Source organism: Cavia porcellus, unplaced genomic scaffold, assembly GCF_034190915.1.
Source record: "Cavia porcellus strain 051 isolate PalLab524CR breed Dunkin Hartley unplaced genomic scaffold, mCavPor4.1 scaffold_1, whole genome shotgun sequence".
In the NCBI taxonomy this organism is placed as follows: Eukaryota; Metazoa; Chordata; class Mammalia; order Rodentia; family Caviidae; genus Cavia; species Cavia porcellus.
Genome location: NW_026947484.1, coordinates 45,475,112 through 45,499,324, shown reverse-complemented (window position 1 = coordinate 45,499,324; position 24,213 = coordinate 45,475,112). Strand labels below are relative to the sequence as shown.

The following is a 24,213-nucleotide window of genomic DNA, read 5'->3' as shown; positions in this document are numbered from 1 at the left end:
CATCTTCTGATTTGCATGGAGCACACGATCCCTGCAGGAAAAATGTCAGCCCCTTCTGTATTGTTGTTGAAATACATTATGATATTTTGAATGGGGGTGGCGGTGAAAAAAACCACAATACAGAGAGGGACAAGGACTCTGAAAGAAAATCCCGTTAAATCTAGGAGTCAGGCATTGTGGGCTGTGGTCACCACAGGCCCTGGGGGGGGTGGCCATTCATTTTTTATAAAGCTGGTGGATGTGCCTGAACCCAGCCCAGCCCCTTGGGGAGTATCTGTGAGTCCTCCCCAACAACTCAGAGTAATTTTTTGTTTTAACCAAGACCCCAAGTCTTTTACTGCAGAACCTTCTTTCTATAGAATGAAATTGGTAGAACCAATGGAAGAGGAAAGAAAGAATTCCAACCGGGAGGGGCAGAAAGAGTAGATAATCTTAAAGGAGTTGAAGGTCCAAGGTGGTACTGTGTCACTGTGAGTGCCTGGGTGACCTTCCCGCCCATGACACGTGGAACAAGGAACATTACAGTTGGTCCGATCAGCCTCGGTCCTGACCTAGAAGTAGCCATGGAGAGAAAACTTGCCCTTCAAGGACAAAAGGAGTTAAAAGAGAGAGATAAGGAGAGGGACTCATGCTTCTCATTTGGTAGGTTGGGGCTGGTGACCAGGAAGCTTGGGCACACTGCCAGGAGTCATTACCTAGGAAGCACGGGGCACTAACAACAACCCTGGAAGGCAGGGGTGGTTGTTCCATGTGCAGATGGATTCAGGATGGCTAATGATTTGCTGGTCGGAAAGCTGGAATGCAGAAAGACTCTGTTCATCCCCAAGTCCATGCCCTGCTGCTTACATACATCAGATCCCTGGGTGTGTGTTGTGCCAGATACTGCACTGTGGTTCTGGGTCCTTAGAATGCATCCTGCCCCTCCTCCCAAAGAGCCTTCCTAAGGAGCTCGTGATTTCCAGGCAAATCTAGTGAGAGTGGCTTCCTCATGGACAAGCAGCCTTTCCCAAGCCTCATTCTGTAACCCTGTATGTTATTTCCAAAGGCAAAACATACACCGCTACCAACCAGGACCCGAAAAAGTGTGCAGGAAGTGTCCACTGGGAACCTTGGTGTGAATGGTACTACACAAGGGCAGACGTGCAGCTCAGTGGTGGCACACTTGCCCAGCTACAGGAGTCAATGTCCAGCACTGGAAAAAGCATACAAAAAAGTACCCTGCTGTATATGCATCCTTTTGCTCTAGATATATTTTATTTGTGTGCATCAGTACAGGCATTTTTAATAAGAGGAATATTGCACTCAAGAAGCTAAAAAATTGGTGCTTGAAGGGAATGGCATATGTGTCTAATCTTTTTATTGTATTAAAGCACAGGAATATGTACAGTAGTGAATATCCAGATAACCAATATATTTGTGGCATTGCGTTTTAAGACTGCTAGGGGTAGGCCCAGCGATTAGCTCAGTCGAATAAGCACCTGCCTGGCAAGTGCGAGGTCATGAGTTGGATCACCGGTACAAAAAAAAAGAAAGAAAAAAGAAAAAAAAAGGCTGCCATGTGGAAAAGGTACTGGGGCGTTGGTAGGGAGACAGGTGAGTGAGTCCTGGGTGCCAGAACTGTGGTCTCTGACTTGTTCACCATGAAGAATGATAAACTGCAGGAGACTCGGAGCAAAACTGCAGGAGGCTCCCAGCGGCTGTTGTCTCCTCACTCCCAGTGGCCTTCCAGGGTGATGGCCCAGCAACAGAAGCTGCGGGCAGGGAGTTCAGTGTCTGATCCTGCTTACTGTGGTCGGTGACCTTGAGGTGGCTCTCCTGCCACCTGGATCTCAGCCCTCCTTATCTCCATGATTTATGGCTATGTTTGCTTCTATTTTGCTGACTTTTCTACAAAGGAGAACAAGAGGCTCTTGGACCAAAAATCTACCATAAGTGATTGAGCAGCCACAAGGAGGGAAGAGCTGAAAAGCCAAGGCCAAAAGGAGCCACGACACAGCCGGAAGGCAGAAGGGTGGGTCACCCACTATGGCAAGTGCCGGAGACCAAGCCACCATCCCAAGAGTTCCCTGCCTGCAGACAGCAGGCCGGAAATGCTCCGGACTGTTACATCCTGGTGACAGGCTGTGCAGAGAGAGGAGGCATGAACAGCTTCCCTGTGAGCCAAAGCAGAGCATTTATTAAGTACTTAATTGAATGTGCTCTGTGCCAGGGCTCCATGCCACTAAGCACTAGCAGAGCCCCATGGAAATGCTCCCTGGCGTTAGAATCTAATTAGAGCTCTCATCATTTTTAAAGGCATCTGCTGGCCCAATATTAGTTGGAACGTTTCCCAACTCCATAAAACCTCAGTGGGAAATCCTGTGGCAGCTGGAAGAATTCAGTCCTGGCAAAATAAAGGGGAAGGAAAAAAAAAAGAACTCAGTCCTGGTACAGCTAAAACGGGCCATTTAAAGTTCCTTCTCTTCCGATTGCTCCCTGGCTTGTTGAAATGGAGGAGTACGGTACCTCTGCAAACTGTGTTCACTGTTTTCAGTGGACTCTGTGGTAGATGAGAGATGATCCCGGATTCAGGTTCTGTGGGCTCGTGGGAGCCGGCAGTGTCTGGAGCTGGACCCGAAACATGCAGGATGGAGAGGAGGAGCCGGAGACCGGGCAGCCTGGAGCCTCCGTGTTTCCACCCAAGCGGCGAGGTGCTGTGTTTTCAGAGTTTTGTTTTTAAGCTGGAAGTGAGGCATTCATCAAAATCCTCTGAGATTTTCCTCTACAACTTCTTATTTTAAAGAAAATTCAAAATATATAAAAGTAGTTCCGTGTCTACCTGTAACTAGCTTGATTCACCAACTACTAGAATATCCTGCATTCCCTGTCTCCCTCTCTTTTTCCCTTTTCACCTGAGCTACTTCCCTAAATATTTAGCATGAATCTCCTAGAACAAAGATACTTTGCCTCATAACTGCATTGTGATTTCCACACTTGACCTAGCGTTGGCGCAGTACTATTATCCAACATGCAGCCTGTGCTCACATTTCTCCTATTGTCCCAATAATAGCTATATAAGTATATATCCAATTTACAGGGTATAAAACTGATATATAATTAGTTTATATGTGTGTATAGGAGATAACAAATTCAAATGTCACATCTACACACACATATAAAGCTTTCACCCAGTGATTTTAATATGCATTGGTGATCCCTTCCGAAAGCATTTATAACAAGTTAGTGTATCGGTATCTTTCTGTAATTTTTCTACTCATAAGTTATCATCTTTATGTAAAAAAAAAACCTTTACCCTTACCCCAGCGTGTAATTCTTAGTATCACTATAGATTAATGAATCTTTTTTTTTTTTTTAAAGATCCTTACTTTTTTTTTTTTCTTTTTTGTCTTTTTCATTTTTATTGGTACTGGGGATCAAACTCACGACCGCCTGCTTGCAAGGCAGGTGCTTATGCCGTTGAGCTAAATCCCCAGCCCCAGATTAATGAATCTTTTAACTCATAATGCTACCCACTGTTGTTATGGAGAATGGACCAAACATGGGAAGAAACAGCACCGGGGTGGTTCAGGAGACACTTTATTACACCAGTGGGCCTGACCGAAATCTCTCCCAAAGAATCAGAGCCCCAACTGGCCGGGTTCCAGGGCTTTTATGGGGAGAGCAAGGGAGGAGGTACGAAATTAGATTCGGCACATTATGTTTGTGATATCACGGGTTGCTGCGGGAGTTTGAACAGTTCAAGTTACATTGCAGAACCATCAGTTAAACAAGCATGGGTTACACAAAGGAAGGAATGTTCTTTACCGAGCTTGTTTGGATATGGATCTATCCACTTTGTCTTGGCAGGCTTTTTTTTTTTCTTTTGGTCCTTTTGAAACAGGGTCTCACTGTGCAGTTCAGGCTGGCCTTAAACTCACTTTGTAGCTCAGACTGGTCTCAAACTTGCAATGACCCTTTTGCTTCAGCCTCTCAAGTGCTGAGATTACAGGTGTGCACCACTTGCCCAGCTGTTATGGCAGGCACTCTTAGCAGGCTTTTATTTAAAAGTTTAATTTCTCTTTCATTGTCTCTGTCACCATTCTCTTTGACTTCTCAAAGGGTCATACATTTGGCTGTCTGGGGCTCTGTCAGTGCTGCTCCAGTGTCCTGACAGATGCTTATCACCCTTCAAGCTCTTTTTACTTTGCTGACAACAAAATGTCCCCGGTTCCTCCTACCCTAGCCACTGATCAGTCATTTCTCCAGGGACCCCTGGATCTTTTTAGTGAAAATAAAATCTTTTGATCTGACAATGTTGGCATGTACTTTTGACAGATTTTAAACACCATTCAGGCCCAATAAAACTCTCGCACAGATGCTGTCCAGCTTGTGCAGCCTTTGGACTGATGCAGCTGTTCTCTTTAAAGACCAGTGGCAAAGTGACCTGACCGTTGATATCCATTGTTAACACACAGTGTAGCGACGGGCTGGAAGTTTATGTAAAGTGGTGTCCACAGCAAGGAAGACATAACTCACAGTGACAAAAACCAAACAGTCCCTTATCATCCTCTCTGCCTATTTGCTCAACAAGTGAAGACTTGTTTAATTATGTTTTTACAAGATAATATACAAATGGCAAATAGTAACAGACTGTTTTGTTTATTGGAGTTTTTCTTTTTTTTGGCTTAGCTTACAATGTGTTTATCTAGACGGATTGTGTTCCTGCTGTGTAGTGAACTCCTAAGTGATAAAGCTGTCACACAAATACTTCTAAGACAAAAGATGCAGAAATCAACAAGCTGGCTTCTGAAAACCCCAGTTTGTAAAGGGAGTAAGCACAAACCATCATCTCCCTGCACTCACACCTTGCAGGCGAGAAAATAGAACCTCACTGAGCAGGAGGAGGCAGAATAGGTGATTTTTGTGAAGTTCTATTTTATTTTATTTTTAATTGATAATAATTATGTACATTGTATGGGGTACCATGTGATGTTTGATATATGCTTACATTGTGGACTGCTCACATCAGGGTCATCAGCATACATGTCAGCTCTAGTATTTATCATTTCTTTGTAGTGAGAATGTTTATAATCCTCTGTTTTAGCTATTTTGAAATATACATTAAGAGGCATAGTCACCTTGCTCTGCAGTACAACACCGGAACTTTGAAAAACATGATTGTATAATTTATTTAATCCTCTTTTTAAAAATTTCCAAACAAAAGGACTGTAATAGACAACTTGTGTTACATATAGTTATTATAGAATATTTAAACCACACCAGAAGGTAGTAATTTTTATGTGGAACGGACAGAACTGGCTGGTGTTTTTCACTTATTTTTACTGTTTTAATTCACCTTTATATTTTGGCAGGATGAATGTTTTTGGCGACAAATTTGCTTTCAACAACATATTTTCTTGCTAATTATTAATCTTCTTTATTGCTTATTAACTTTAAAAGCCCTCCAGCAAAAATACTGTCGGATAAAATTGCCTGTCTGAAAAATCTTTGAACTCCTGTCTTTAGTGTAGAACAGGGGAAGGTAGGAATTTCTCAAACCAAACAATGCTGTCAGACACACATAAAAACCAAATGATTGGGGCCAGGGATTTAGCTCAGTGGCATAAGCGCCTGCTTGGCAAGCGTGAGGTTGTGAGTTCAATCCCTGGTACCACAAAAAACAAAAACAAAAACAAAAAACCCCCAAATGATTGGCCTTGTAACCATCAGTGCCATGCTGCATTCATGTTCAGCTGTGTCAGCATCATTTTTCACTGGGATCAGGGCTGTAATACCCCCCCCCAGTACTTTTCACATTCTTTATTAGTCAATAAAACAGGTCAAGCATCCACTATGTACTTGGCTGGCCTGGTACAGGTTTTGAGAGGGATCCAGAAGAAATGGCAGTCTTGAGTTCTTGCCAGAGGAGCAGCCTGGCACATTCCGTTCCCTTGGTGTGGCCTCCAGCCAGCCTCGGGTGGACCTCGGGCCCCTCGGCTCTCCCCACGGTGATCGCCGCTCCAGTCCCGTGCATTCCTCCTCATGCAGAGTGCACACGTTACATCTCTGCTCAGGGGAAAGATCTCACTTGCACAGTTGTCCCTCAAGACCACTGCTGAGCAGGAACGCGGCAGGTGACGTCCTTTCTCAACTGGAGCCACCTGGTACTGCTACACCTTTCCCTGCTCTGGCCTCCTCCTCAGCGAGTCCCCGGAGAGAGGGACAGCCTGCCACTCTCAGCACTTGGTGGAACTGCACACTAAGGTGCCCTGTCCCAAGAGAGTGTTGCAGAGAATTCTTCCTGACACCGGGGAGACAGGAATATTCTCTTGGAGGCTGGGGATGGTGGTGATGATTTAGATTTTGGTAGTCATGAGTTATTTTTTTTCGTAATAGCTGTCACTTTTTCCTCCCAACACTGATCTATTAAGTAGCTCTCTGAAAGTAACATTAAAGTGTTTCACTTCATTTTACAACCTAGGGAAGGAACTTCTGCAAATCACTTTAAGCCATTTGTATGATAAAGTAATACATATTTTTTTTTAGTGAAAACCCAGAAACAAAAGCTTGAAGGTATAAAAAATGGAAAGTAAAAAGAGTTTTCCATTACTCTCTATCACCCATTTTATTCCCCCTGGGGGCAAGGGAGGAACATGGTTTCTCTGTGTCATTCTTTTTTTTAAATCAGTACCGGGGATCGAACTCATGACCACCTCCTTGCAAGGCAGGTGCTTATGCCGCTGAGCTAAATTCCCAGCCCATCTGTGTCATTCTTGAAGTTTTCTTTACCTTCTGGAAACCAGATGTAAGTGCTGTCATACTGTATATACCATTCTGTAATGGTATATACATCCTTTTTATACTTAACAGCATGTCTTGGGTGTGGTTAAAGTCAATACATGGCAATATGTGTTGTTTTAAAAGCTGCATAATGTTTCACAATTTGAATGTACTATAAAATCATAAGATTGGTTTATCCAATTACTATTACTGGAGATTTGGGTTTTTCCAGTAGTCAGTCACGTACACATGAAGTTCAGCCTATCTAGGAGGATACTGGTGGTCGGAAACGTGAGTTCCACAAGTGGATCACTGGTGGTGATGATGCCACTCCTATTCCCGCCCCTGTTTTAAGCTGCCAAAGTCACAGCACCATGTAGTGGCTGCTAGCTCAAAGTACACATTGCCAAGGGCTGTGATGATTACCAATCCCATCATTCTGGTAGGTTGGCTAGTTGTAGTATGAGGCTAAGTAGATCCTGTGGTTGTGTCCTAATTCTTCTGTGCTTCTTTTTTTTTTTGGCTGGGAATTAAACTCAGGACTTTGTACTTACCAGGTGGGTGCTGTGCCCCTGAGCTAGGTCCCTGCCCCCTGGTATCCTAGTCATTACACCTCCTTTGCTGTGAAAGGCCTGATGTTATGTGGACTCAATAACATAAGCACTAAGCCCTTTGATTGTGATGCAAGCAGGAAAGGCAAAGCCCATCTCTGGTCAATTCCAAAAGGGCAAACTCCTACCTTGGCCACATAGGGGATGGCTTCCAAAAAGAGGAGCCTATGAGCAGCCTCATCAGTTTGGGTTTTACTGCTCACAGATTGAGTTCTCAGCAGTGGCCCAGGCCCAAATCAGCCTTGGAGAGAGACAGCCAGTGCTATTGGGCAGTGCCTAACCATCTTCCCTGCAGCTTCCACCATGCATCAATTACACTAGCACTGGGTGGCAAATGTCAGAGGAGACTGACATTCCCCAGAAAGAAAGTCCTTTGAACCTGGTTCCCCACTGCTTCCCCTGGAATAGATGCTCTCTGAAGGCATCAGCATGGGGTCCACGAGTTCAAGCTCTATGTCCACTCCCACAAGTACAGTTTATGTCTCTAACTGCAGCACGCCTAGCTCCTCCACAGTGGACAGCTGCCCTCAGCCCAGCCGCTAACACCACAGTGACCGTTAGCCCGAGGTGCTCTTAATCACCAGACTTTTCCAGCGCATCCTGGTGACCAGGATTTCTTTTCTTTTCTTTTTTTTTTTTTTTTAACTTTTTATCGGTGCCAGGCATTGAACTCACGACCGCCTGCTTGCAAGGCAGGTGCTTATGCCACTGAGCTAAATCCCCAGCCCCCGGTGACCAGGATTTCACATAGCTCTTCCTGTTTGCTAAATGTTGGACTAACACAAAGGCTTCAAAGTGATGAGGCCAAAGAGGAGCTCAGGGAGTGTGGGTCGTGAGCTTATCCCAACAGATGGGTGACCAGCAAAGACACACCCAGGGCTGGTACCAACACAGGAAGGTATCCAAGGATGACGTGTGGCATTCTCAGCTCTATGGGGGAAACCAAGTGAGCTGCAGTTACATTCAGCAACAACAAAGAAATTTCTTTTTTAATGTTGGATAAAATGCTTCACTTCGCAGCATAATGTAAACCATCAGTATTCAAAACCCAGAAACTAAAAGGGAGACAGAAATGGAACAGCAGCCTTGAGGGCAGACACCACATTCACGAGAGACTGAATCTGAGGCTGAGCAAGCCGCCTTCAGGGACCGAGCATCACAGAAGACAGTGGTGAGGAGCAAGAGCCTGGTGGCCTTGCTCAGACCTTTCAGGCTGGGCCTGCACAAAACAGAACGCTGGGAAACCCGACTGAGGCTTTGGCTGCACACACTTGTCTGCAGGATGGGGTGGTAAGGAAATGAGCCCCAGCGTCCCTGAATCACCCATGGTAATGTGTCTGCTCTGTGTGTGAGGCTGCCTTGTGTGTGTGCTGTGTCTGCGAGCAGTTTGTTTGCAACACTGCTTGATTTTTTTCACCCCATTCTTCTCCTAATGAGGTCGGTTCAGTCATGAAGGATAAAAAGGTGGAGGATGCAGCTCAGCGGCACAAGCGCCTGCCTGGCAAGCAGAGGTCCTGAGTTCGATTTCTGGGCCCCCGCCCCCAGATGAAGGCTAAACAAACTGTACTCTGTGACGCGGCTATTGACAGAATCAAACCTTGGCTGCAAAGTGGATTCAGGGCCAGAGGTGTCCCTCTGAGTCCCGCCTCTGCACTCAGCAGAGTCAGTGCAGGGTGAGGAGGAAGGCGGTTTGAGACACCAAAGCCACACAGAGTTGGCTTCTGGTCTTCCAACTGCACTTCAAGAAGGTCACATGTCCCCCTGTGGCACAGCCCAGGAGCCACCTTTGGCAGCGTCTGTCGCCTCAGGGCCTCAGGCCACTTCTCCTTCCCGGGCTGCTCTTGGCCTCCCACTCTCCTGCTGTCTTTCTTCCCCCACCCCCACCTTCTCCCTTTTCCCTGGTTCTTCCTCCTCACCCACCCGGCATCTCCTGCTCTTTGAACCTCTCCCCTCTATCGCATGCTCCCCTGTCCACGGCTTCCCCTTCATGCACGCTCGTGAGACCCCAGCCGTGGTGTGCAGGTGAGCTCCAGCCACCCTGCACCACCACTTTCTGTCTCAGAGCCCTGCTAACTCACAGGATCGAACCCAGGAGCTCCTTCCCCCTCCCCAAGCTGCCCCCTCCCTGCCACAGCTCAGCAGCCTCACTATGCAGGCCTCTGTGTCTTTCTGGACACCAGCCCTCTGTAACCTCCCTCTGATTCATCACTACTGCCTGCCTGTTCTGTGCTAGAGGAAATCTCAAAGCAATGCCTTTCCAGCCATCTCTCTCTCCTGCCTCTGCTCTGCCCCAGCCACTCTCCAGTCACTGTCACATGTCACCTGTCAGTACGCTCTGCACTGGCCTCTGGCAGTTTTCCTCCAAGCTATTCTATACCTTGCTGCCAGGTGAGCTCTTAAGAACCCAGATGCAGGTGTCTTGTAGTTTGCAAAGTTTCCTTCAAGTGGCTTCCCATGGCACCTGGCAGAAAGCGGGTGTTTCTTAGCGTGTTCCTGAGGACCCATATTTGCCGACTGTCTGCCTTGGCTCCCTGAGCTGTGCCTGCAATGCTCTCACTGTTTGTTGGTTCCTCACGTTCTCTCTGGGCTCAAAGCCATGTGTTCAGTCTGCAGAACTGCCACCTGCGCCTCCAGCAGCTCCTCAGCCCGTGGGCTGATCTCAGCCTCCAGGACTAGGCTCAAGGTCACGCCCTCAAGGCCAGTTTCTGAGAGGCATGCTCATGTCTGGTACACTGAGGCTTTACTCTCTGCACTTACTTTTTAGTGCCTGCATCTTCTGTCTCACTATCAAGTTGTTCCCAGTGCCAAGCCCTGCCTGATGCAGATTAGGTGTGTATAGACATTTGCTGAATGTATTAATTCTGCCAGGTCAGGAACTGCTTTACCCAAACCAGGTCTGCTGGTCTGGGAAGTTTTAGGCCAACTGGAATCTTTGCAACCTAGAGAGAGTTGATCATTTCATTCTGACTACTTATCATTTAATATTTAGAATCTCTAGGATTTAGTTTTAGTAATCTTTCCAAACTAAAATTATTCTAAGTATAGTTGGGAGATAAGTGATTAAGTATTTACAGTGATACTAGCTGGGATCAAAATATATGGTGAATGTTTAAATTTTTTAAAAATTACTGCTGTCAAAGACACACTGCTATTAGTTGCTCTCAAAAGACCCCCACTTGCTCGGAGCCCACTCATCCCATCATTTTTGCCCCTTCCTGGAGCAGTTCTGGAAATCCTTTTTCATCAGTGTCTTTTCAAGGTATGATAAAAAATGCAATGATGGTTGCTCCTGTCACCCAACAGAAAGGCAGGCTTGTGGGAACGTTACTGTGTGTCCTCACCTATTTTTATTTACTGGATCTGGCATCATGCGACTTCTGGCCCTTCCTCAAGTGAAAATGACTGTGACAGTTCATCCGTGGAGCCATCGGTGAAGACACTCATGAAAGAAGACTTCAGAACCACTTCAGGAAGTGGCAGGGATGAGGGATGAGTGTGTGGGAAGGAGGAGGACTCTGGAGGGAGGTGAATGGCAATGTGTCCTTTACTGTAATTTTTTAAGTTAAATACTCACTGTGTTTTGTAGTCACACCTTAGGAGTAAGGTTATTTCCTAAAGGAGGATAGGGAAATGAGTCATTTAAAATCATGTGATAATTTGCTGCATTGCCGAAGGCATTGTTAGTCCTCAAAAGAAGCAAGTTAGTAATATACATGACAGGCCTTAAATTGTCCGTATGCTCCTGAAGGCTGGGCAGGCATGGTAAAGTGCTCCCACATTCCTGGCAGAAGTTAAATACCTACATACAGTCCCTTCCAAAAGTGCTGGGCGTGGTGGCTCATGCCTGTATTCCCAGCACTCGGGAGGCTGAGGCAGGAGGATCGTTGCGAGTTTGAGACCAGCCTGGGCTAGAAAGTGAGCTCAAGGCCAGCCTGAACTGCACAGCGAGACCCTGTCTCAAAAAGACACACACACACACACACACACACACACACACAAAAAGGAAAGTAATTTAACCAGGGCTATTTAGAACCATGAAATTGTATTTTGAGGCTCCAGGTAGTACCTGGAAAACTTTAGTTCATTCTCAGTGAGTGAACCAGTAATTTAATAAACATTGCCTCATCCTGAAATCAAGGGCCCTTTACCTTGGTTATTGTAACATCCATTACTTTGATGTTGACTCATCCAGTGTCTGTCTCCTCTGCTGTATTCCTAGCTTTTATTCTTCGGGCTATCCCAGTGCTTTATGTACCTTAAGATACATGAATAGTTCTTGAATAAAATGACTAGAGAAGATCATCTCAAATCAAAACAGATGTAACTGAAAGCAACACTATTACGAGCTGGCCTTTATAGAAAGGTCACCTGTGCTTGATGTAGTTGCATGTGGTTCATGTGTACTTGTCACTGCAGCTGTGAGCTGCCTACTATTGCATAACCGATGTCTGGAGAAGTTAATTAACTTAGAGAAAGTTAAGTCAACGTACTAGTGATATCAAAGAAATTGGAAAGAACATATGTGTCATCTGAGTAGAATATCATGCAGTATTAGAATCTGAGTTTTCAAAAGGTGTGACATGAGAAAGGTGTAATAAAGAGCTACTGGTCCCATTCAGAACGATGGGTACTGCTCTGACAGTGATACGGGGGCACCCCTTGCGTGGGTTCCAGTGTCATGGGTAGCTCTTCTAGCGCATCCTAGCTGTGTCTGTATGGACCAGAGGATGCTGGGCATGGAAAGTGACATCTAAAGGTGGGGACTATCGCAGAGAGAACAAACTGAACAAATTCTAAAACTGGAAGGGGCGTAGGAAAAGTTCAGTGGTCCAGGAGGAAGCCGTGAGCAGTGCGGCTGGAAAGCTAAGCAAGGCCAGATGAGGCAGATCTTTGTTTTTTTCTTAAATGTTGAAGATAGTAAAATACAACCAAACAAGACAGAACAAAGCTAATCGAGACAAAGCAGTGAAACTGGTACAGAATTTCAGAGCAGGTTACCAGGATAACAGTAATAGGTTCCATAGTGTATCTCGTTATCTTCACAATAGTTGTCCATTCAATCAGGACAAACCAAAACCAGAACATTATAAAACTTAACAAAACAAAATATTGAATAGAGCAAAACAGTCGAATAAAGTCAAACAGTGAAAGCAGTATTTGCCTTCAAAGAGAAGATAGAAGGAAATCCCCCATATTTGCTCTGTTGCATACAGTCATCTTCCGAAGAGATGCTCAGACCTCTGGTCCCCAGTTGCTAAATGGGGTTTAGGGGAGATGTTTGATTCTCAGCCCATGCGCCAGTAGGCTCACAGAGACGCTGACTTGATTTCTTCCTGACACAACCACCACTTGCTCACACCACGGCTGCTTACCAGGAAGGGGGGCATGTTGGTTTCTTGCTCAGCACCCTAAGTTCCAGCATGGCTGGATCTCAGGAGACGATGACTTGTTTTCTTCCTGGCTTGCCCTGAGGCAGACCTTTGGGCCTAGCGTGGGGCAGCAGTTTCCTGTGGTGATCCTTGCAGTCTTGCCAGGCAGAGAAGTTTGGATTTGTTTAGATGAAATCATGCCTTTCTACTTGTGCTTAGAAAGTGGGGCCAGGGATGCAAGTGAGAGCTAAGTGTGGAACCCAGGGAAGTAAAAGACCCTAAGATTGGAGTCTTGTCTGCATTATCACATTCTGTCAAAGGAGGGTGTTGTATAAAAATGAGAGGCCTAAGGGTGATGATTTTTTTAAAAAATGGAATAAAGGTAAAACAGCATTTCATAACCAAATAATAGGAGAATCACAATAGTTAATACATTTCATGTTGTTATCTTTAAAGTAGTTACTCAGGGTACAAGATATGGGCATAAAAATTTTCCAATTGATATTAGCACAAACCTTCCTTTTTAATGAACTAAGAGGCACTAATAGTATAACCCACTTGCATTTTTTTTTTCCTGTTTCCATACCAGGATGGTGCTTTTTCAGTCTGAAAGAAAATCTCTACTTTCTGCTAATTCTGTCATAAAGCTGCTATTTGGCCCCTTCATTTGGTCTTTGCTGTGTATTTGAGACATCCGAACCAATGCCATTTTGAGTTTAAGGCTGTGAGTTCTTTCCTGCTATGTCTGGAAAATGTTAGCTCAGGCTAAATGTCTCTGGGTATGGTGACATAAATGTGGCATTTTTAGCTTGGCGTGCTCCGTTCTAAGACCCAAACGTGATTAATGGGCTGCTTTGACGTGCATGCCGATGTTCTTTCCAAAATTCATGTTGAAACTTAACCCCGGGTGCACCAGTACTAAGAGGTGTGGCCTGGGGAGACCTGAAAGCTCTGTCCTCAAGGTTGGGGTTCATACCCTTAGAAAAGGGCTCAGGAATTGAAATAGCCCAGCAATTGAAGGTGTTCTTAGCATGTGCAAAGCCCTGGATTGGATTCTTAGCATTGCAAAAAGATAAAACAAATAAATGGGTTCAAGGTAGAAGGGTGAGCTCACTTGTCCTTCTGTCTTCTGCCACATGAGGATGCAGCAGCAGGGGCCACATGGGAAGGGGGAGCAGCTGCACCGGCCACCAGGCCTGGGCCTTCATCTTAGACTTCGCAGCCTCCAGAGCTGAGAAATAAGTTCCTGTTCTTTGCGAGTTCCTCAATCCGAGGCATTTTGTTCTGAAAGCACAAACAGGCTAGGATATGGGCTTTAGCGTATGTTGGTGATTCATCCTTGTTTCATGCAGTGTCAGGTCTGGCTGGAATTTCTTCATCCTGAGTGTACAGGGGCATTTGACAAAGAAAATGTGAAAAGAACTGTCCTCGTGACCCCTAACCGTGTGCCACCGCACGTAGTTCCCGGGCTGTGGTTTTCCTCTCTAACTTTTATCACTTGTCACCTGCTTGCCTGTGAGTTAGACCTCTGGCTGCTCATTGAATCACCTGGAGAACTTTGAGGAGAAAAATAAAATGGGTACTTCCAAAAGAATGGAAAGCCAGAGCAACAGAAATATCTGAACACCTACATTCCTAGCAGCTTTATTCACAATAGTCAAGTGAGAGAAGCAACCCAAGTATCCATCAATCACTAGATGACTGGACAAACAAAATGTGGTATATGCATATGAAGGAATATTGTCAGCCTTAAAAATAAAGAAAATTCTGACATATGCTGTAGTATGGATGATTCTTAAGGACATTTTATTCTAAGAAAAATAAATGTGTCTGGAGGAGGCAAACACTGTATAATCCCACCTGTTTGAGGTGCCAAAAGTACATAAAATCATGGATATAGAAGTCTGGGCATGGTGGTGCATGCCTGTAATCCCTGAGGATTGGGAGGCTGAGGCAGGAGGGTTGCCATGAGTTTGGGGCCACCTTGGGTTGCATAGTAAATTTAAGGCCAGCCTGGATTATGTAGCAAGACCCTGTCTCAAGAAACAAAACCAAAAACAAAGTCACGGATACCGAAAGTAGAATGGTGGTTGCCTGTGACTGGGGAGAGGAATATTGTGGGGAGTTTTGAATAATGAAACTGAACAGACCTCTAGTTTTGCAAATGAAAAGTGTTCTGGAGATGGATGTGGTTTATAGTTGTACAACAATATGAATACACTTAGTATCCCTGAGCTGCAGTTTTTAAAATGGTTTAGGTGGTAGGTTTTATGCTGTATACATTTTTTTTTGTCTTTTTCTTTTTTATCGGTACCGGGGATCGAACTCGCAACTGCCTGCTTGTAAGGCAGGCGCTTATGCCGCTGAGCTAAATCCCCAGCCCCCATGATGTATACATTTACAACAGTTTTTTTTTTTTTTTTAAGTAGGGAAAAAGTACATATGATCAAGCAATTTCTGAATGGAAAATGATTTGGTGATACTACCAAAGAATATTTGGAAAAAGGGGCAGTGCAATACTGTTAAAATCATGCAATAAATCAAATGGATGTTAGTGGAGATTTATTAGGTGAGCAGAGCAAGAACAAGCATGTGGGCAGGGAATCTGTGCTTGTATTTTCCTGTGAGTTTTGTCTTCCTCAGCACCAGTGTTGCTTTCTTCTTCAGAAAAAGAGAAGCCAGTGCTCAGTGGCGGTTTCTGACAGGACTGTGGGCTGAGCGGCCAGGAAGCCCAGTGTGAGGTTTACCTCCATCGAGCCAGCATCCGTCTCTGCCCTTTTCTAGCCGCGCTCCCCACAGCCCATTCCGTCAGACAGCCTTTCTTAGTGTTCTGTTTTAACGTGTTTCCCGGCCTTGGAAACATATCTCCTTGCGTGTTCACAGATCATCATGAATGCCTGGTATGCAAAGCCAGTGCTGGAGGAGCAGCATAATTTGGGGTAAACAAGAGAACAAAGGTCTGATGTCATGGTTCTTACATTCTCCTGGATTTACCTATGCATGTATCAGTATCGGTGGACCCCTAAGACCATGAAAAAGCTAATGGAACAATAATTAGTAAGGATTATGTATTACTGCTTAGATTACTTAGTAATTGTGAAAAAGATGGGCTTTGAGGGGACCTTGAGACAGGCAGGGCACTGAACTGGGCTGGGGAGATCAGGGAGATCCAAGAAGGGACATTTGGTCCATGCCTTGAAAGCTGAGTCTGTGTTGATTTATAATTTCCCTTCCCTTTTCATTCTCCCCTGTTCACCAGCCTTCTTCTTTTCCAGCTTCTTTGTTTTCACCAACCACCTAGGTTATAATGATTTTTTACTTGCAAGCAATTGACAAATAGCCCCGAAAGAGAGGTAAGATAAAGCTGGTTACAGCCTTCTTAAGCCAAGAACTGAATCTCATAAAGGAAACCAGCTTTCTCTTCAGGGGATAAAATGTAGAAAAAACTGTCTTCTGTTGTGGAGATTTAACACTTCGCCTTTTGGGGTTCGCAGCAACTCAAGCATCCCAACCTGGTCAACCTGCTGGAGGTGTTCAGGAGAAAGCGGAGGCTCCACCTGGTGTTTGAATATTGTGACCACACAGTGCTCCATGAGCTGGACAGATACCAAAGCGGGTGAGTGCCCTGTCATCTGTGTCCCTTACCAACCAAACCAAACCAAACAAAAGCACACCGAGATTTATGAGATGAGGGGCAAGTAGCCATGGCTGTTTAAGGCTAGGTAAGAACAGCTTGTGTTTTGTTTTTGTTGCATGCTCTGCTGCCCAGAGAAATTACCAAAAAAAAAAAAAGAATCCCTGTGAAAGTGATCAGAAGTAGTCATTTGCAGGACAAACCAGCCACAGCATTATGGATTGACCTTGATTCTCTTGCTACATTATCTCTGCACAGAAACCAGGTCTGCACGGAACAAAAGCAAGACTATTTGTTCTGAGTCTGACTGGGGAAGTGTAATGGCATGGCCTTTAAAAGGAAGAGTCCAAAGGCAGTGGGGATGGGAAGTTTAAGGCAAAAGAAAGCAAGCATACTATTTTATCTCAAGCAATCTGGGTGTCTATTGTGCCGTCTTTGGATTCCTTTGGTTACGTGTGACAAACCCAACTTGCTACGTGTAGATAAAGAAGGAATATGTGAGTGGCTGTAAATGGAGCAGATGGGGTGGTGAGGTCTGCTGATCTTGTCACACTCTCTGTCTCTGTCTCTGTCTCTGCCTCTGTCTCTCTCTCACACGCATCTTTTCTCTCTGGGTTGGCTTCATTCTGCTTTACAAATAAGCTCCACTTAAACATGGGTTTTGGAAGCTATGTGTGTGGTACAGACTAGAAAAAGGAAGGGAAAAATGCAAATCAGTCGAAAGGGGAGGAGAATTTAGAGACAGCAGCAGGGAAGAAGGACCTCCTGTCTTCTTCCTGTGCGTAAAGCCAGGAACCATGCCCTTGCCTGCCTGCAGACAGGCTTGGCTGGCCGGCAGTGAGGATTGTTCTAGCAGGGCATCGAGGCCAGGGCCTTGCTGTGCCTCATGGTGCTGGCTGCACATGATCTGCCATGAGATCTGGGCAAATGGAATTAGGGCCACTCACGGTTTGTTAGCAACCCAGGAACGGACGTTTCCTGTTTCAGGTTAATTTACACAGCCAGAGAAAGCCAAGCAAATGAGCACTGCCCTTCAGAATGCATCGGGACAGGAAGAAACGCATTTCTCATGTTCATATTTGCTCTTTTGACAGCTCACAGTGACACTTCAGTGAAACTAACTATCAGAGTCACTTGTGACCCTGTGGGCTGAGGGAGATACTACAGGGAGGTATTAGTCATTACAGGAGGGATTCATCATGCTGAGTGGAATGGCTTGGGAACAGGGATTCATGGAGTCCAAAGCGATTAGGAGTTAGTTTTTGGTATATAGTTTGAGCAGAAGAAAAGGACAAGATAATAGATGCTTAGAGTTTTGAAAGCAGATTTTTTCTTTAGAGTCTACACTACATATTATATGTTCCAGGAAATAGAAAATGCTTTCCATGGCAGTGTGTTAGTGAAGGCAGAGAATAATAGATGTATGTGTGATTAATTACAAATAACCTCTTTTTTTTTTTTTTTTTTGGTCTTTTTCCTTTTTTTATCAGTACCAGGGATCGAACTCATGACTGCCTGCTTGCAAGGCAGACGCTTATGCCACTGAGCTAAATCCCCAGCCCCCAATAACCTCATTTTGAAAGGAGAAAAATGCCTGGTTTGTCAAATACAAGATTTACCTAAGGAGCACTATTAAATGAACAAGTTTGAAAAATAAGATTGTTTTTCTTGTCCTGAAGATCAAACCCAGTAATAGGACTTAAGCATGCTGTGCAAGCCTGCTGCCACTATGCTAGGTCCCCAACCCTTTTCTTACCTTTTTACTTTTAAAGACAGAGTCTCGCTATGTTGCCTGGCCTTGTACTTGCAGTCTTCATGCCTCAGCCTCCCAAGTAGCTGGGGTCACAGGCCTGCACCACCATGAGACTGATTGATTGATTGATTGATTGATTTTTTGGGGGACACAGGATCTTGTTATGTAGTCTAGACTGACCTCAGGCGTGAGGCTTCTTGCTTCGGCCTCCCAAGTGCTGGGCCTTCAGGCACATGCCACCATGCCAACTAAGATTTATTCTTAATCAGACCACATACATTTATTTTTTTTTGTCTTTTTTGTTTTTATCGATACCAGGGATCGAACTCACGACTGCCTGCTTGCAAGGCAGGCGCTTATGCCGCTGAGCTAAATCCCCAGCCCCCTACATACATTTATTTTAAAACTTAATAATTTTTCTTTGTTTTAAAAATAGAAGTAATTTTCCATTATGCTAAATATTTTGAAATGCTCCAGTCTATTTTAAATGCAAGTTTGTGAGGCAGTGCTGGGGACTGAATTGTTTCTCCCACATGCTAAGCAAGTACTATGCTCCTAAGTTATATCCCCTGCCTACAAATTTCAAAATTTTGCCATTGCTGCAAAGTAAATATTAGATGACATCAAGTAAAAATTTTGAAATTCGTAGGAAAACTTTTTAATTTCAAATGGTAAGTCCCATACCATGAAATAAAATTTTGTAAGTACGTTCACAATCAAAGTGAGTTTGCTGATCTTATGTGATCCTGTCTCAAAATTTAAAAAAACAAAAACCTCAGTACAACAGCTCTGTATTTGATTCCTACTAGTAGAAAAAGAGTGATAGAAAAATGTGAGCAGTTGCCAAATGAAAAAGACATTTATGCTATAATAAAAATACGTATTATTTAATTTTTCATGGAATTGATATATAGGTAAGAAAAAAATAAATACAAAAAATTGCTAGTGATTATCTGTTATGATCATGATATGTTTCATTTTATTTGTGTTGTTATTTTTTTTTGTATGTTTCATTAGTATGGTAGAGTTTTAATGTTTAATTACTAACAGTAATTCTTAGCATAGTAGGTAAACTCTAGTTAGCAACAATTACCAAATAGCCATTAGAGAGAATGTCAGATGTTCCAACACACATGATATGTGTCTGTGGTGATAGACATGCTGATTCTACTAATGTGATTATTACCTATTAAGGAAATATATTGAAATATCAAGGCTGTTGATGCAGCTTGGTAAGTAATTTCTTGGTGGGCTCAGCTTCCACCACTGCAATAAATAAAAACAAATATCTCACTGTGGCCCACAACTATATGCAATTACTATTTGTCAATGGAAAATAAAATATATTTTAAAAATAGTAATAATTCTTGCCAACTCACTCTTACCTCTAATTTGAACCTGAAATAGATACTGATTCATCTCCTTATTTCCTTGTTTGTAATTCCTGGTTCCTCTTTGGAAAGCTATTGCAAAAGGCCTGATTTCATGTTGCTTTTATCAAAAGCAAGTTTATGCTACAAGCTGTGTATGCTGCTCCAGTGACATGAATACACATCTTTGGAAATTCTTGGTGCTATGTTCATGATTGTGGTCAAACATAGTACCGTTCTTTATCTTCAGTAGGATTTTGCACGCTTTGTGCCTATTGGGCTGTAAACCCCTCTGTCGGTTTCACAAGCGCTTATGCTTTAGGAGTTCTCTCCTTATGTGTCCACCTAAGTGCAGCCATGCACCCCATCTGTTCCTTTCTTCATAGACGATGTTACTCCCAGTCCTTGAGCCCTTCTCTGACCCTAACATAGCTTGTTCAAAGAACATGGGTCGGGTAAAGTATCAGTCTCTGACAAAGGAATTCCAGAACTTTTATGTCTCTTTTAGATTTAATGTTAAATATGTTGTCATCAGACATTTTGCAAGCAACACAAAACCATTCAGAAATAAAGTTAATAGTTTGAGAAATTATTTCTTCTTTGCATATGTATTTAAATAGATTGTGTGCTCAGAACTGTTCTGCATATTTTTGGATTTCTCTGGAGCTGTCTCCCTAACCCACCCTAATCTACTTGGAGACTTTTAAAATGCATTGTAGAATGCCATTGTGTAGCTATCTCTTGCCATCTGTATTAAAACTCCTATTGATAAGTAGGTTGTTCCTAATTTTTTCTATTACTAGCAAGGCTGTGATGGACAATCACTTCTATAAATTTTTCTCTAGTATAAATTCCTAAGAACATATTATTTTAAGCCATTAGCCGGCCCCTCACCTCTTCCCCATCTTTCTTGTAGGCTTGTGTAGGAAAGAAGTCTTGGTGAATCAGTGTTCCAAATAGAGGGCAGAGTGGAAAGGGTGCCTTCCACAGGTGAGGAGGCTGCGGAGAGATTCATGCACTTTCGTCATCATCTCTCCATCTCATATTTTGAGGTTTTTTTCCTTTAAATCCATCTGATCTCTTTGCCCTCATGCAGCAGTTGTTTGTGTTAATTCTGTTATGAGAACATAAGGGTCACAGTACAGCTTTCCTCAAAACCCTGGGGAGGAGACAGCGCTGAGACTTGCTTTGTGCAACTGTGTGACACCAGGAAAGACAAAGTGCCTATTTTCCTCTCCTCTCACACCACAATGGACACAGAAGACCTCTGTGACTCAAAAACTGTGAGATTTCTTCCTGCCAGCAAGCAACTACCCAGTTCTGCAGTGGACATCAGCTGCGTGTCCCTTAATCCAGTTCAGCTGTGACATGATCCACCTAGAGACAGCATCAGATCCCACAGATTAAGGGTTTCGGACCCAAAACTGCACTCTGCCCCACACTTAAGATGCCAGTCACAACCCCAAGGCATTTCACCTGGCTGTAAATCAGCCTTTTGCCAAGTGCTTTCTTGGCTTTGATTAATTTGTTCAGTGATACACAGAACTCAGGAAAACACACACTTACATTAGTTGATTTCTTCTGAGGATATTACAAGGGATACTGTACTGGTCAGAGTTCCCACTGTTGAGAATGTCTCACATACACAATTTAAAGGAAGAAAAGTTTGTCTGAGCTAAGAGTTTTAAAAGGTTCAGTCCATGGTTGCCTGGTCTGTTGCTGTGGATCTGAGGTGAAGCAGAACTTCATGTGGAGGAACCACTGTGTACTTCGTGGTGGCTGGGAAACAGCCCAGGGGAAGAACATCAGAGAGAGATTTGCCCTCCAAAGACACTGCCCCAGGACTCTCCTCCAACAGGGTCCCACCTCCTAATAGCACAGTCAGCTATGAATAGCAGTGTGTTGGTCCACTCCTGTGTATAGTGCGTCTGTGATCCCACCAGGAGTCTTATCCAGTTAAGATTAGTCAGGACAGATACAAATGAAGAGCTGCATAGGGCAAATTATGGGAGAAAGAGGCATGGAGTTCCATACCCTCTGCTGGTGGCACCCTCCCGGAACCTTGGAGGTTTTAGCTCTCCGGAAGCTCTCCAAACCCTGTCCTTTTGGGTTTTTACGGAGACTTCGTTGCATAATCGTGATTGCTAACAGACTGGGCAGGGAACCCAGCAAGACCTGTCTATTCAGATTCTTTGTGGCCTCTTTGTGTGGCATGTTTTCTTCTAGGATATGGGACAGGATCTCTGGATTGAGGGGGGTTTTATGAACAGATAATTTCTTCCTGCCAGCTGCAAGACAGACAGATGGAGGAAGATGAGACTCTTTATGATCTGCTTTGAGGAAGTAGTGATGGGCCCGGAACCATACATGCATGTTAATATCACAGAAATCAGTACATAACACATTGGACAGAGATATGCAAAGCAAATGCAAAGAAACAGAATAATTACCAGCTTGCTAGATGTGGCTGATTGGAGATGACAATGCCTCCTGTGTGGAAATGGATACAACTAAGGTATTTTAGCTGAAGGCAAAACTGGTCATATTGTCTGTTCTCCCTCACCCAGTTCTTTGCACACCACACAGATTATGACTTTATGAAACTGCCTACAAAAGACAAGGAAGCTGGTACCAGGATTTGCACTTGAGTAAGTTGGCACTGTGGTTTTCTGTGTCAGGCTAGTTCATTTGTTTACTGCTCACCTGCTGCTGTGAAATAGATACTGTCTTGGTGTGCTGATGACACCATGTGTCTCTCTGCAAGGCTGGCAACCAGGGAAAAAGCAGAGAACTCTGTGCTCTCTGTGTTCTGTGACGAGTTCGTTACTTTATTAATATTCTTTCATTTGCACTTCTATATTGAAATGTAGTATTTAGATCTGTTACTATGACTGTAAACTCTTACATTAAATTATGTTATTTCTAACCATCCTTCCATCAGGGAACCTGGAGGTTATTTTCAGTGTTCATACTGATAAATGATGCCATTATAAAATTTTTCTACAAATGGATTTTTCCTCATTTGTACTTTTCCTTTAGATACATACCAGGAGACTCACTCTCACGTTAGAAGTTTTGCAAAACTGAATGAGTTTTACCTTGATGGGAATAGACATATTTTTTTCTTATAGTCATGCAGTTAGCATGATTATTTCTATTATTGAAATATTATATATGTAAACTCTAGCAAACATGTAAAGAAGAAATAATAGCAATCCTACTGAGCTTGTTTAGAAGATAAAGAAAGAAGGAACATTTCCCAAGTACTTTTTATGAGGCCATGCTACTCTGATAAGGACATTTCAGAACAAGAAAGTAACATGAATATGTTTCATTAACTTAGTTGAAAAGTCCTTAGCAAAATTATTAGCAATTAAACCCAAAAATATGTTATATAAAAAAGTGGTAAGCTGCTGTTTCTTAATATGTCTACTTTGGGATTTTATCTATAGGTTTCCTGTTTTGATAGATGAAGATTTAGCTCTCTTTGCTTCCCCTCCCTAATCTCCCAAATAATTATACTAAATTTTTATTAGTTTGGTATTTGTCATTCCTGTTACTGTGCTTGAGATGCTGGGACAAAATACCGAACACCCACAGTTTAAAGGAGGAGAAGCTTATTTTGGCTCCTCATTCATTCCACAGTCAGCTGGCCCCGAGGTAGGGAGGCAGTGGCGGAGGTCTCAGGTAGAGGAGAACCGCTCACAGTGTGGCTGCCAGTTAGCAGACAGCACAGACAGGAGCCAGGAATGGAGAGAGACCCTTGCACGCCAATACTCCGTCCAGACCCTGCCTTCTAATGGCACATTCAACCCTGAACTCTACCACAGATGAGCACAACTGCTCCCTTGATCGAGTCACCTTCCAGAAGTCCCACTTCTGAACACATGAACGTTTTCGGAGACATCCTAGTGTAAGCCATAGCAAGAGCTGTGCAGATATTACTCAGTACCCAAGCCTTAGCTTTACTGTGGCTTCCTTCTGTACTTTTTTCTTGATTAATGTTTGGCTATCAGCAATATACAATATATTAACTATTGTTGAGTTCCTATTTTGTTTTGAAATTCTGTATCATTGTTTTTATTGGGCTTTTTTTTTTCCATTAAAAAAAAATCCTACCTTCACGAGATGCTCCAGTGTGTGTATAGGGGGAATAAAATTTCCCTAACATTAACTGCATGTGGTACTTCACACCTGTAATCTCAGCACTTGGGGAGGGTGAGGCAGGAGGATCACAAGTTCAAGTCCAACCTAAGCAATTTAGCAAAATCGTGTCTCAAAAAATAAATAAGAGCTGGGGATTTAGCTCTGTGTGAAGGCTCTGAGAGCAATCCCCAGTACCACAAGATAAATAAGTTAATTTTTAAAAAAATGTTCTCAACATTCTTTAATACTGTTGCTATTTTTTCCTACTCTTTTTTTTTTTCCTACTCTTCTTAACAGCCTCTCAGAATACTTTTCCATTGGTGATCACATCAGATAATTCATTAGTTCCACTGTTTTTTCTTGGTGACACCCTGCCTCTAGGTCCCCTTGGCTTGGGTTGGGCTTATCCTCAAAGCCTGCTGTCCAGCTGTCTTCCTGGGACTTCTTTTGGCTGTCATGCCTGGAATTCCTTCTGCATTTCTCCATGGTTAGATTTATTACTTCCTGGTTTCCTGCCTTCCTCTTTCTGGGTTTACTTAATCACTTTGGCCAAGTACGTCTGCTTCTAATT

General features: G+C 43.6%; 1 protein-coding gene across 2 annotated transcripts in view; it reads left to right on the top strand.

Moving 5' to 3' along the window:
- The window catches only part of Cdkl1 (cyclin dependent kinase like 1), a 57,197-nt gene that overhangs the window by 4,972 nt on the left and 28,012 nt on the right, over positions 1-24,213 (top strand). For both annotated transcript variants that reach the window (XM_023565911.2, XM_003471811.5), the window contains exon 2: positions 16,234-16,355. In XM_023565911.2, coding sequence (XP_023421679.1) covers positions 16,234-16,355 — 122 coding nt within the window. The remainder of the gene's footprint in view (positions 1-16,233; positions 16,356-24,213) is intronic.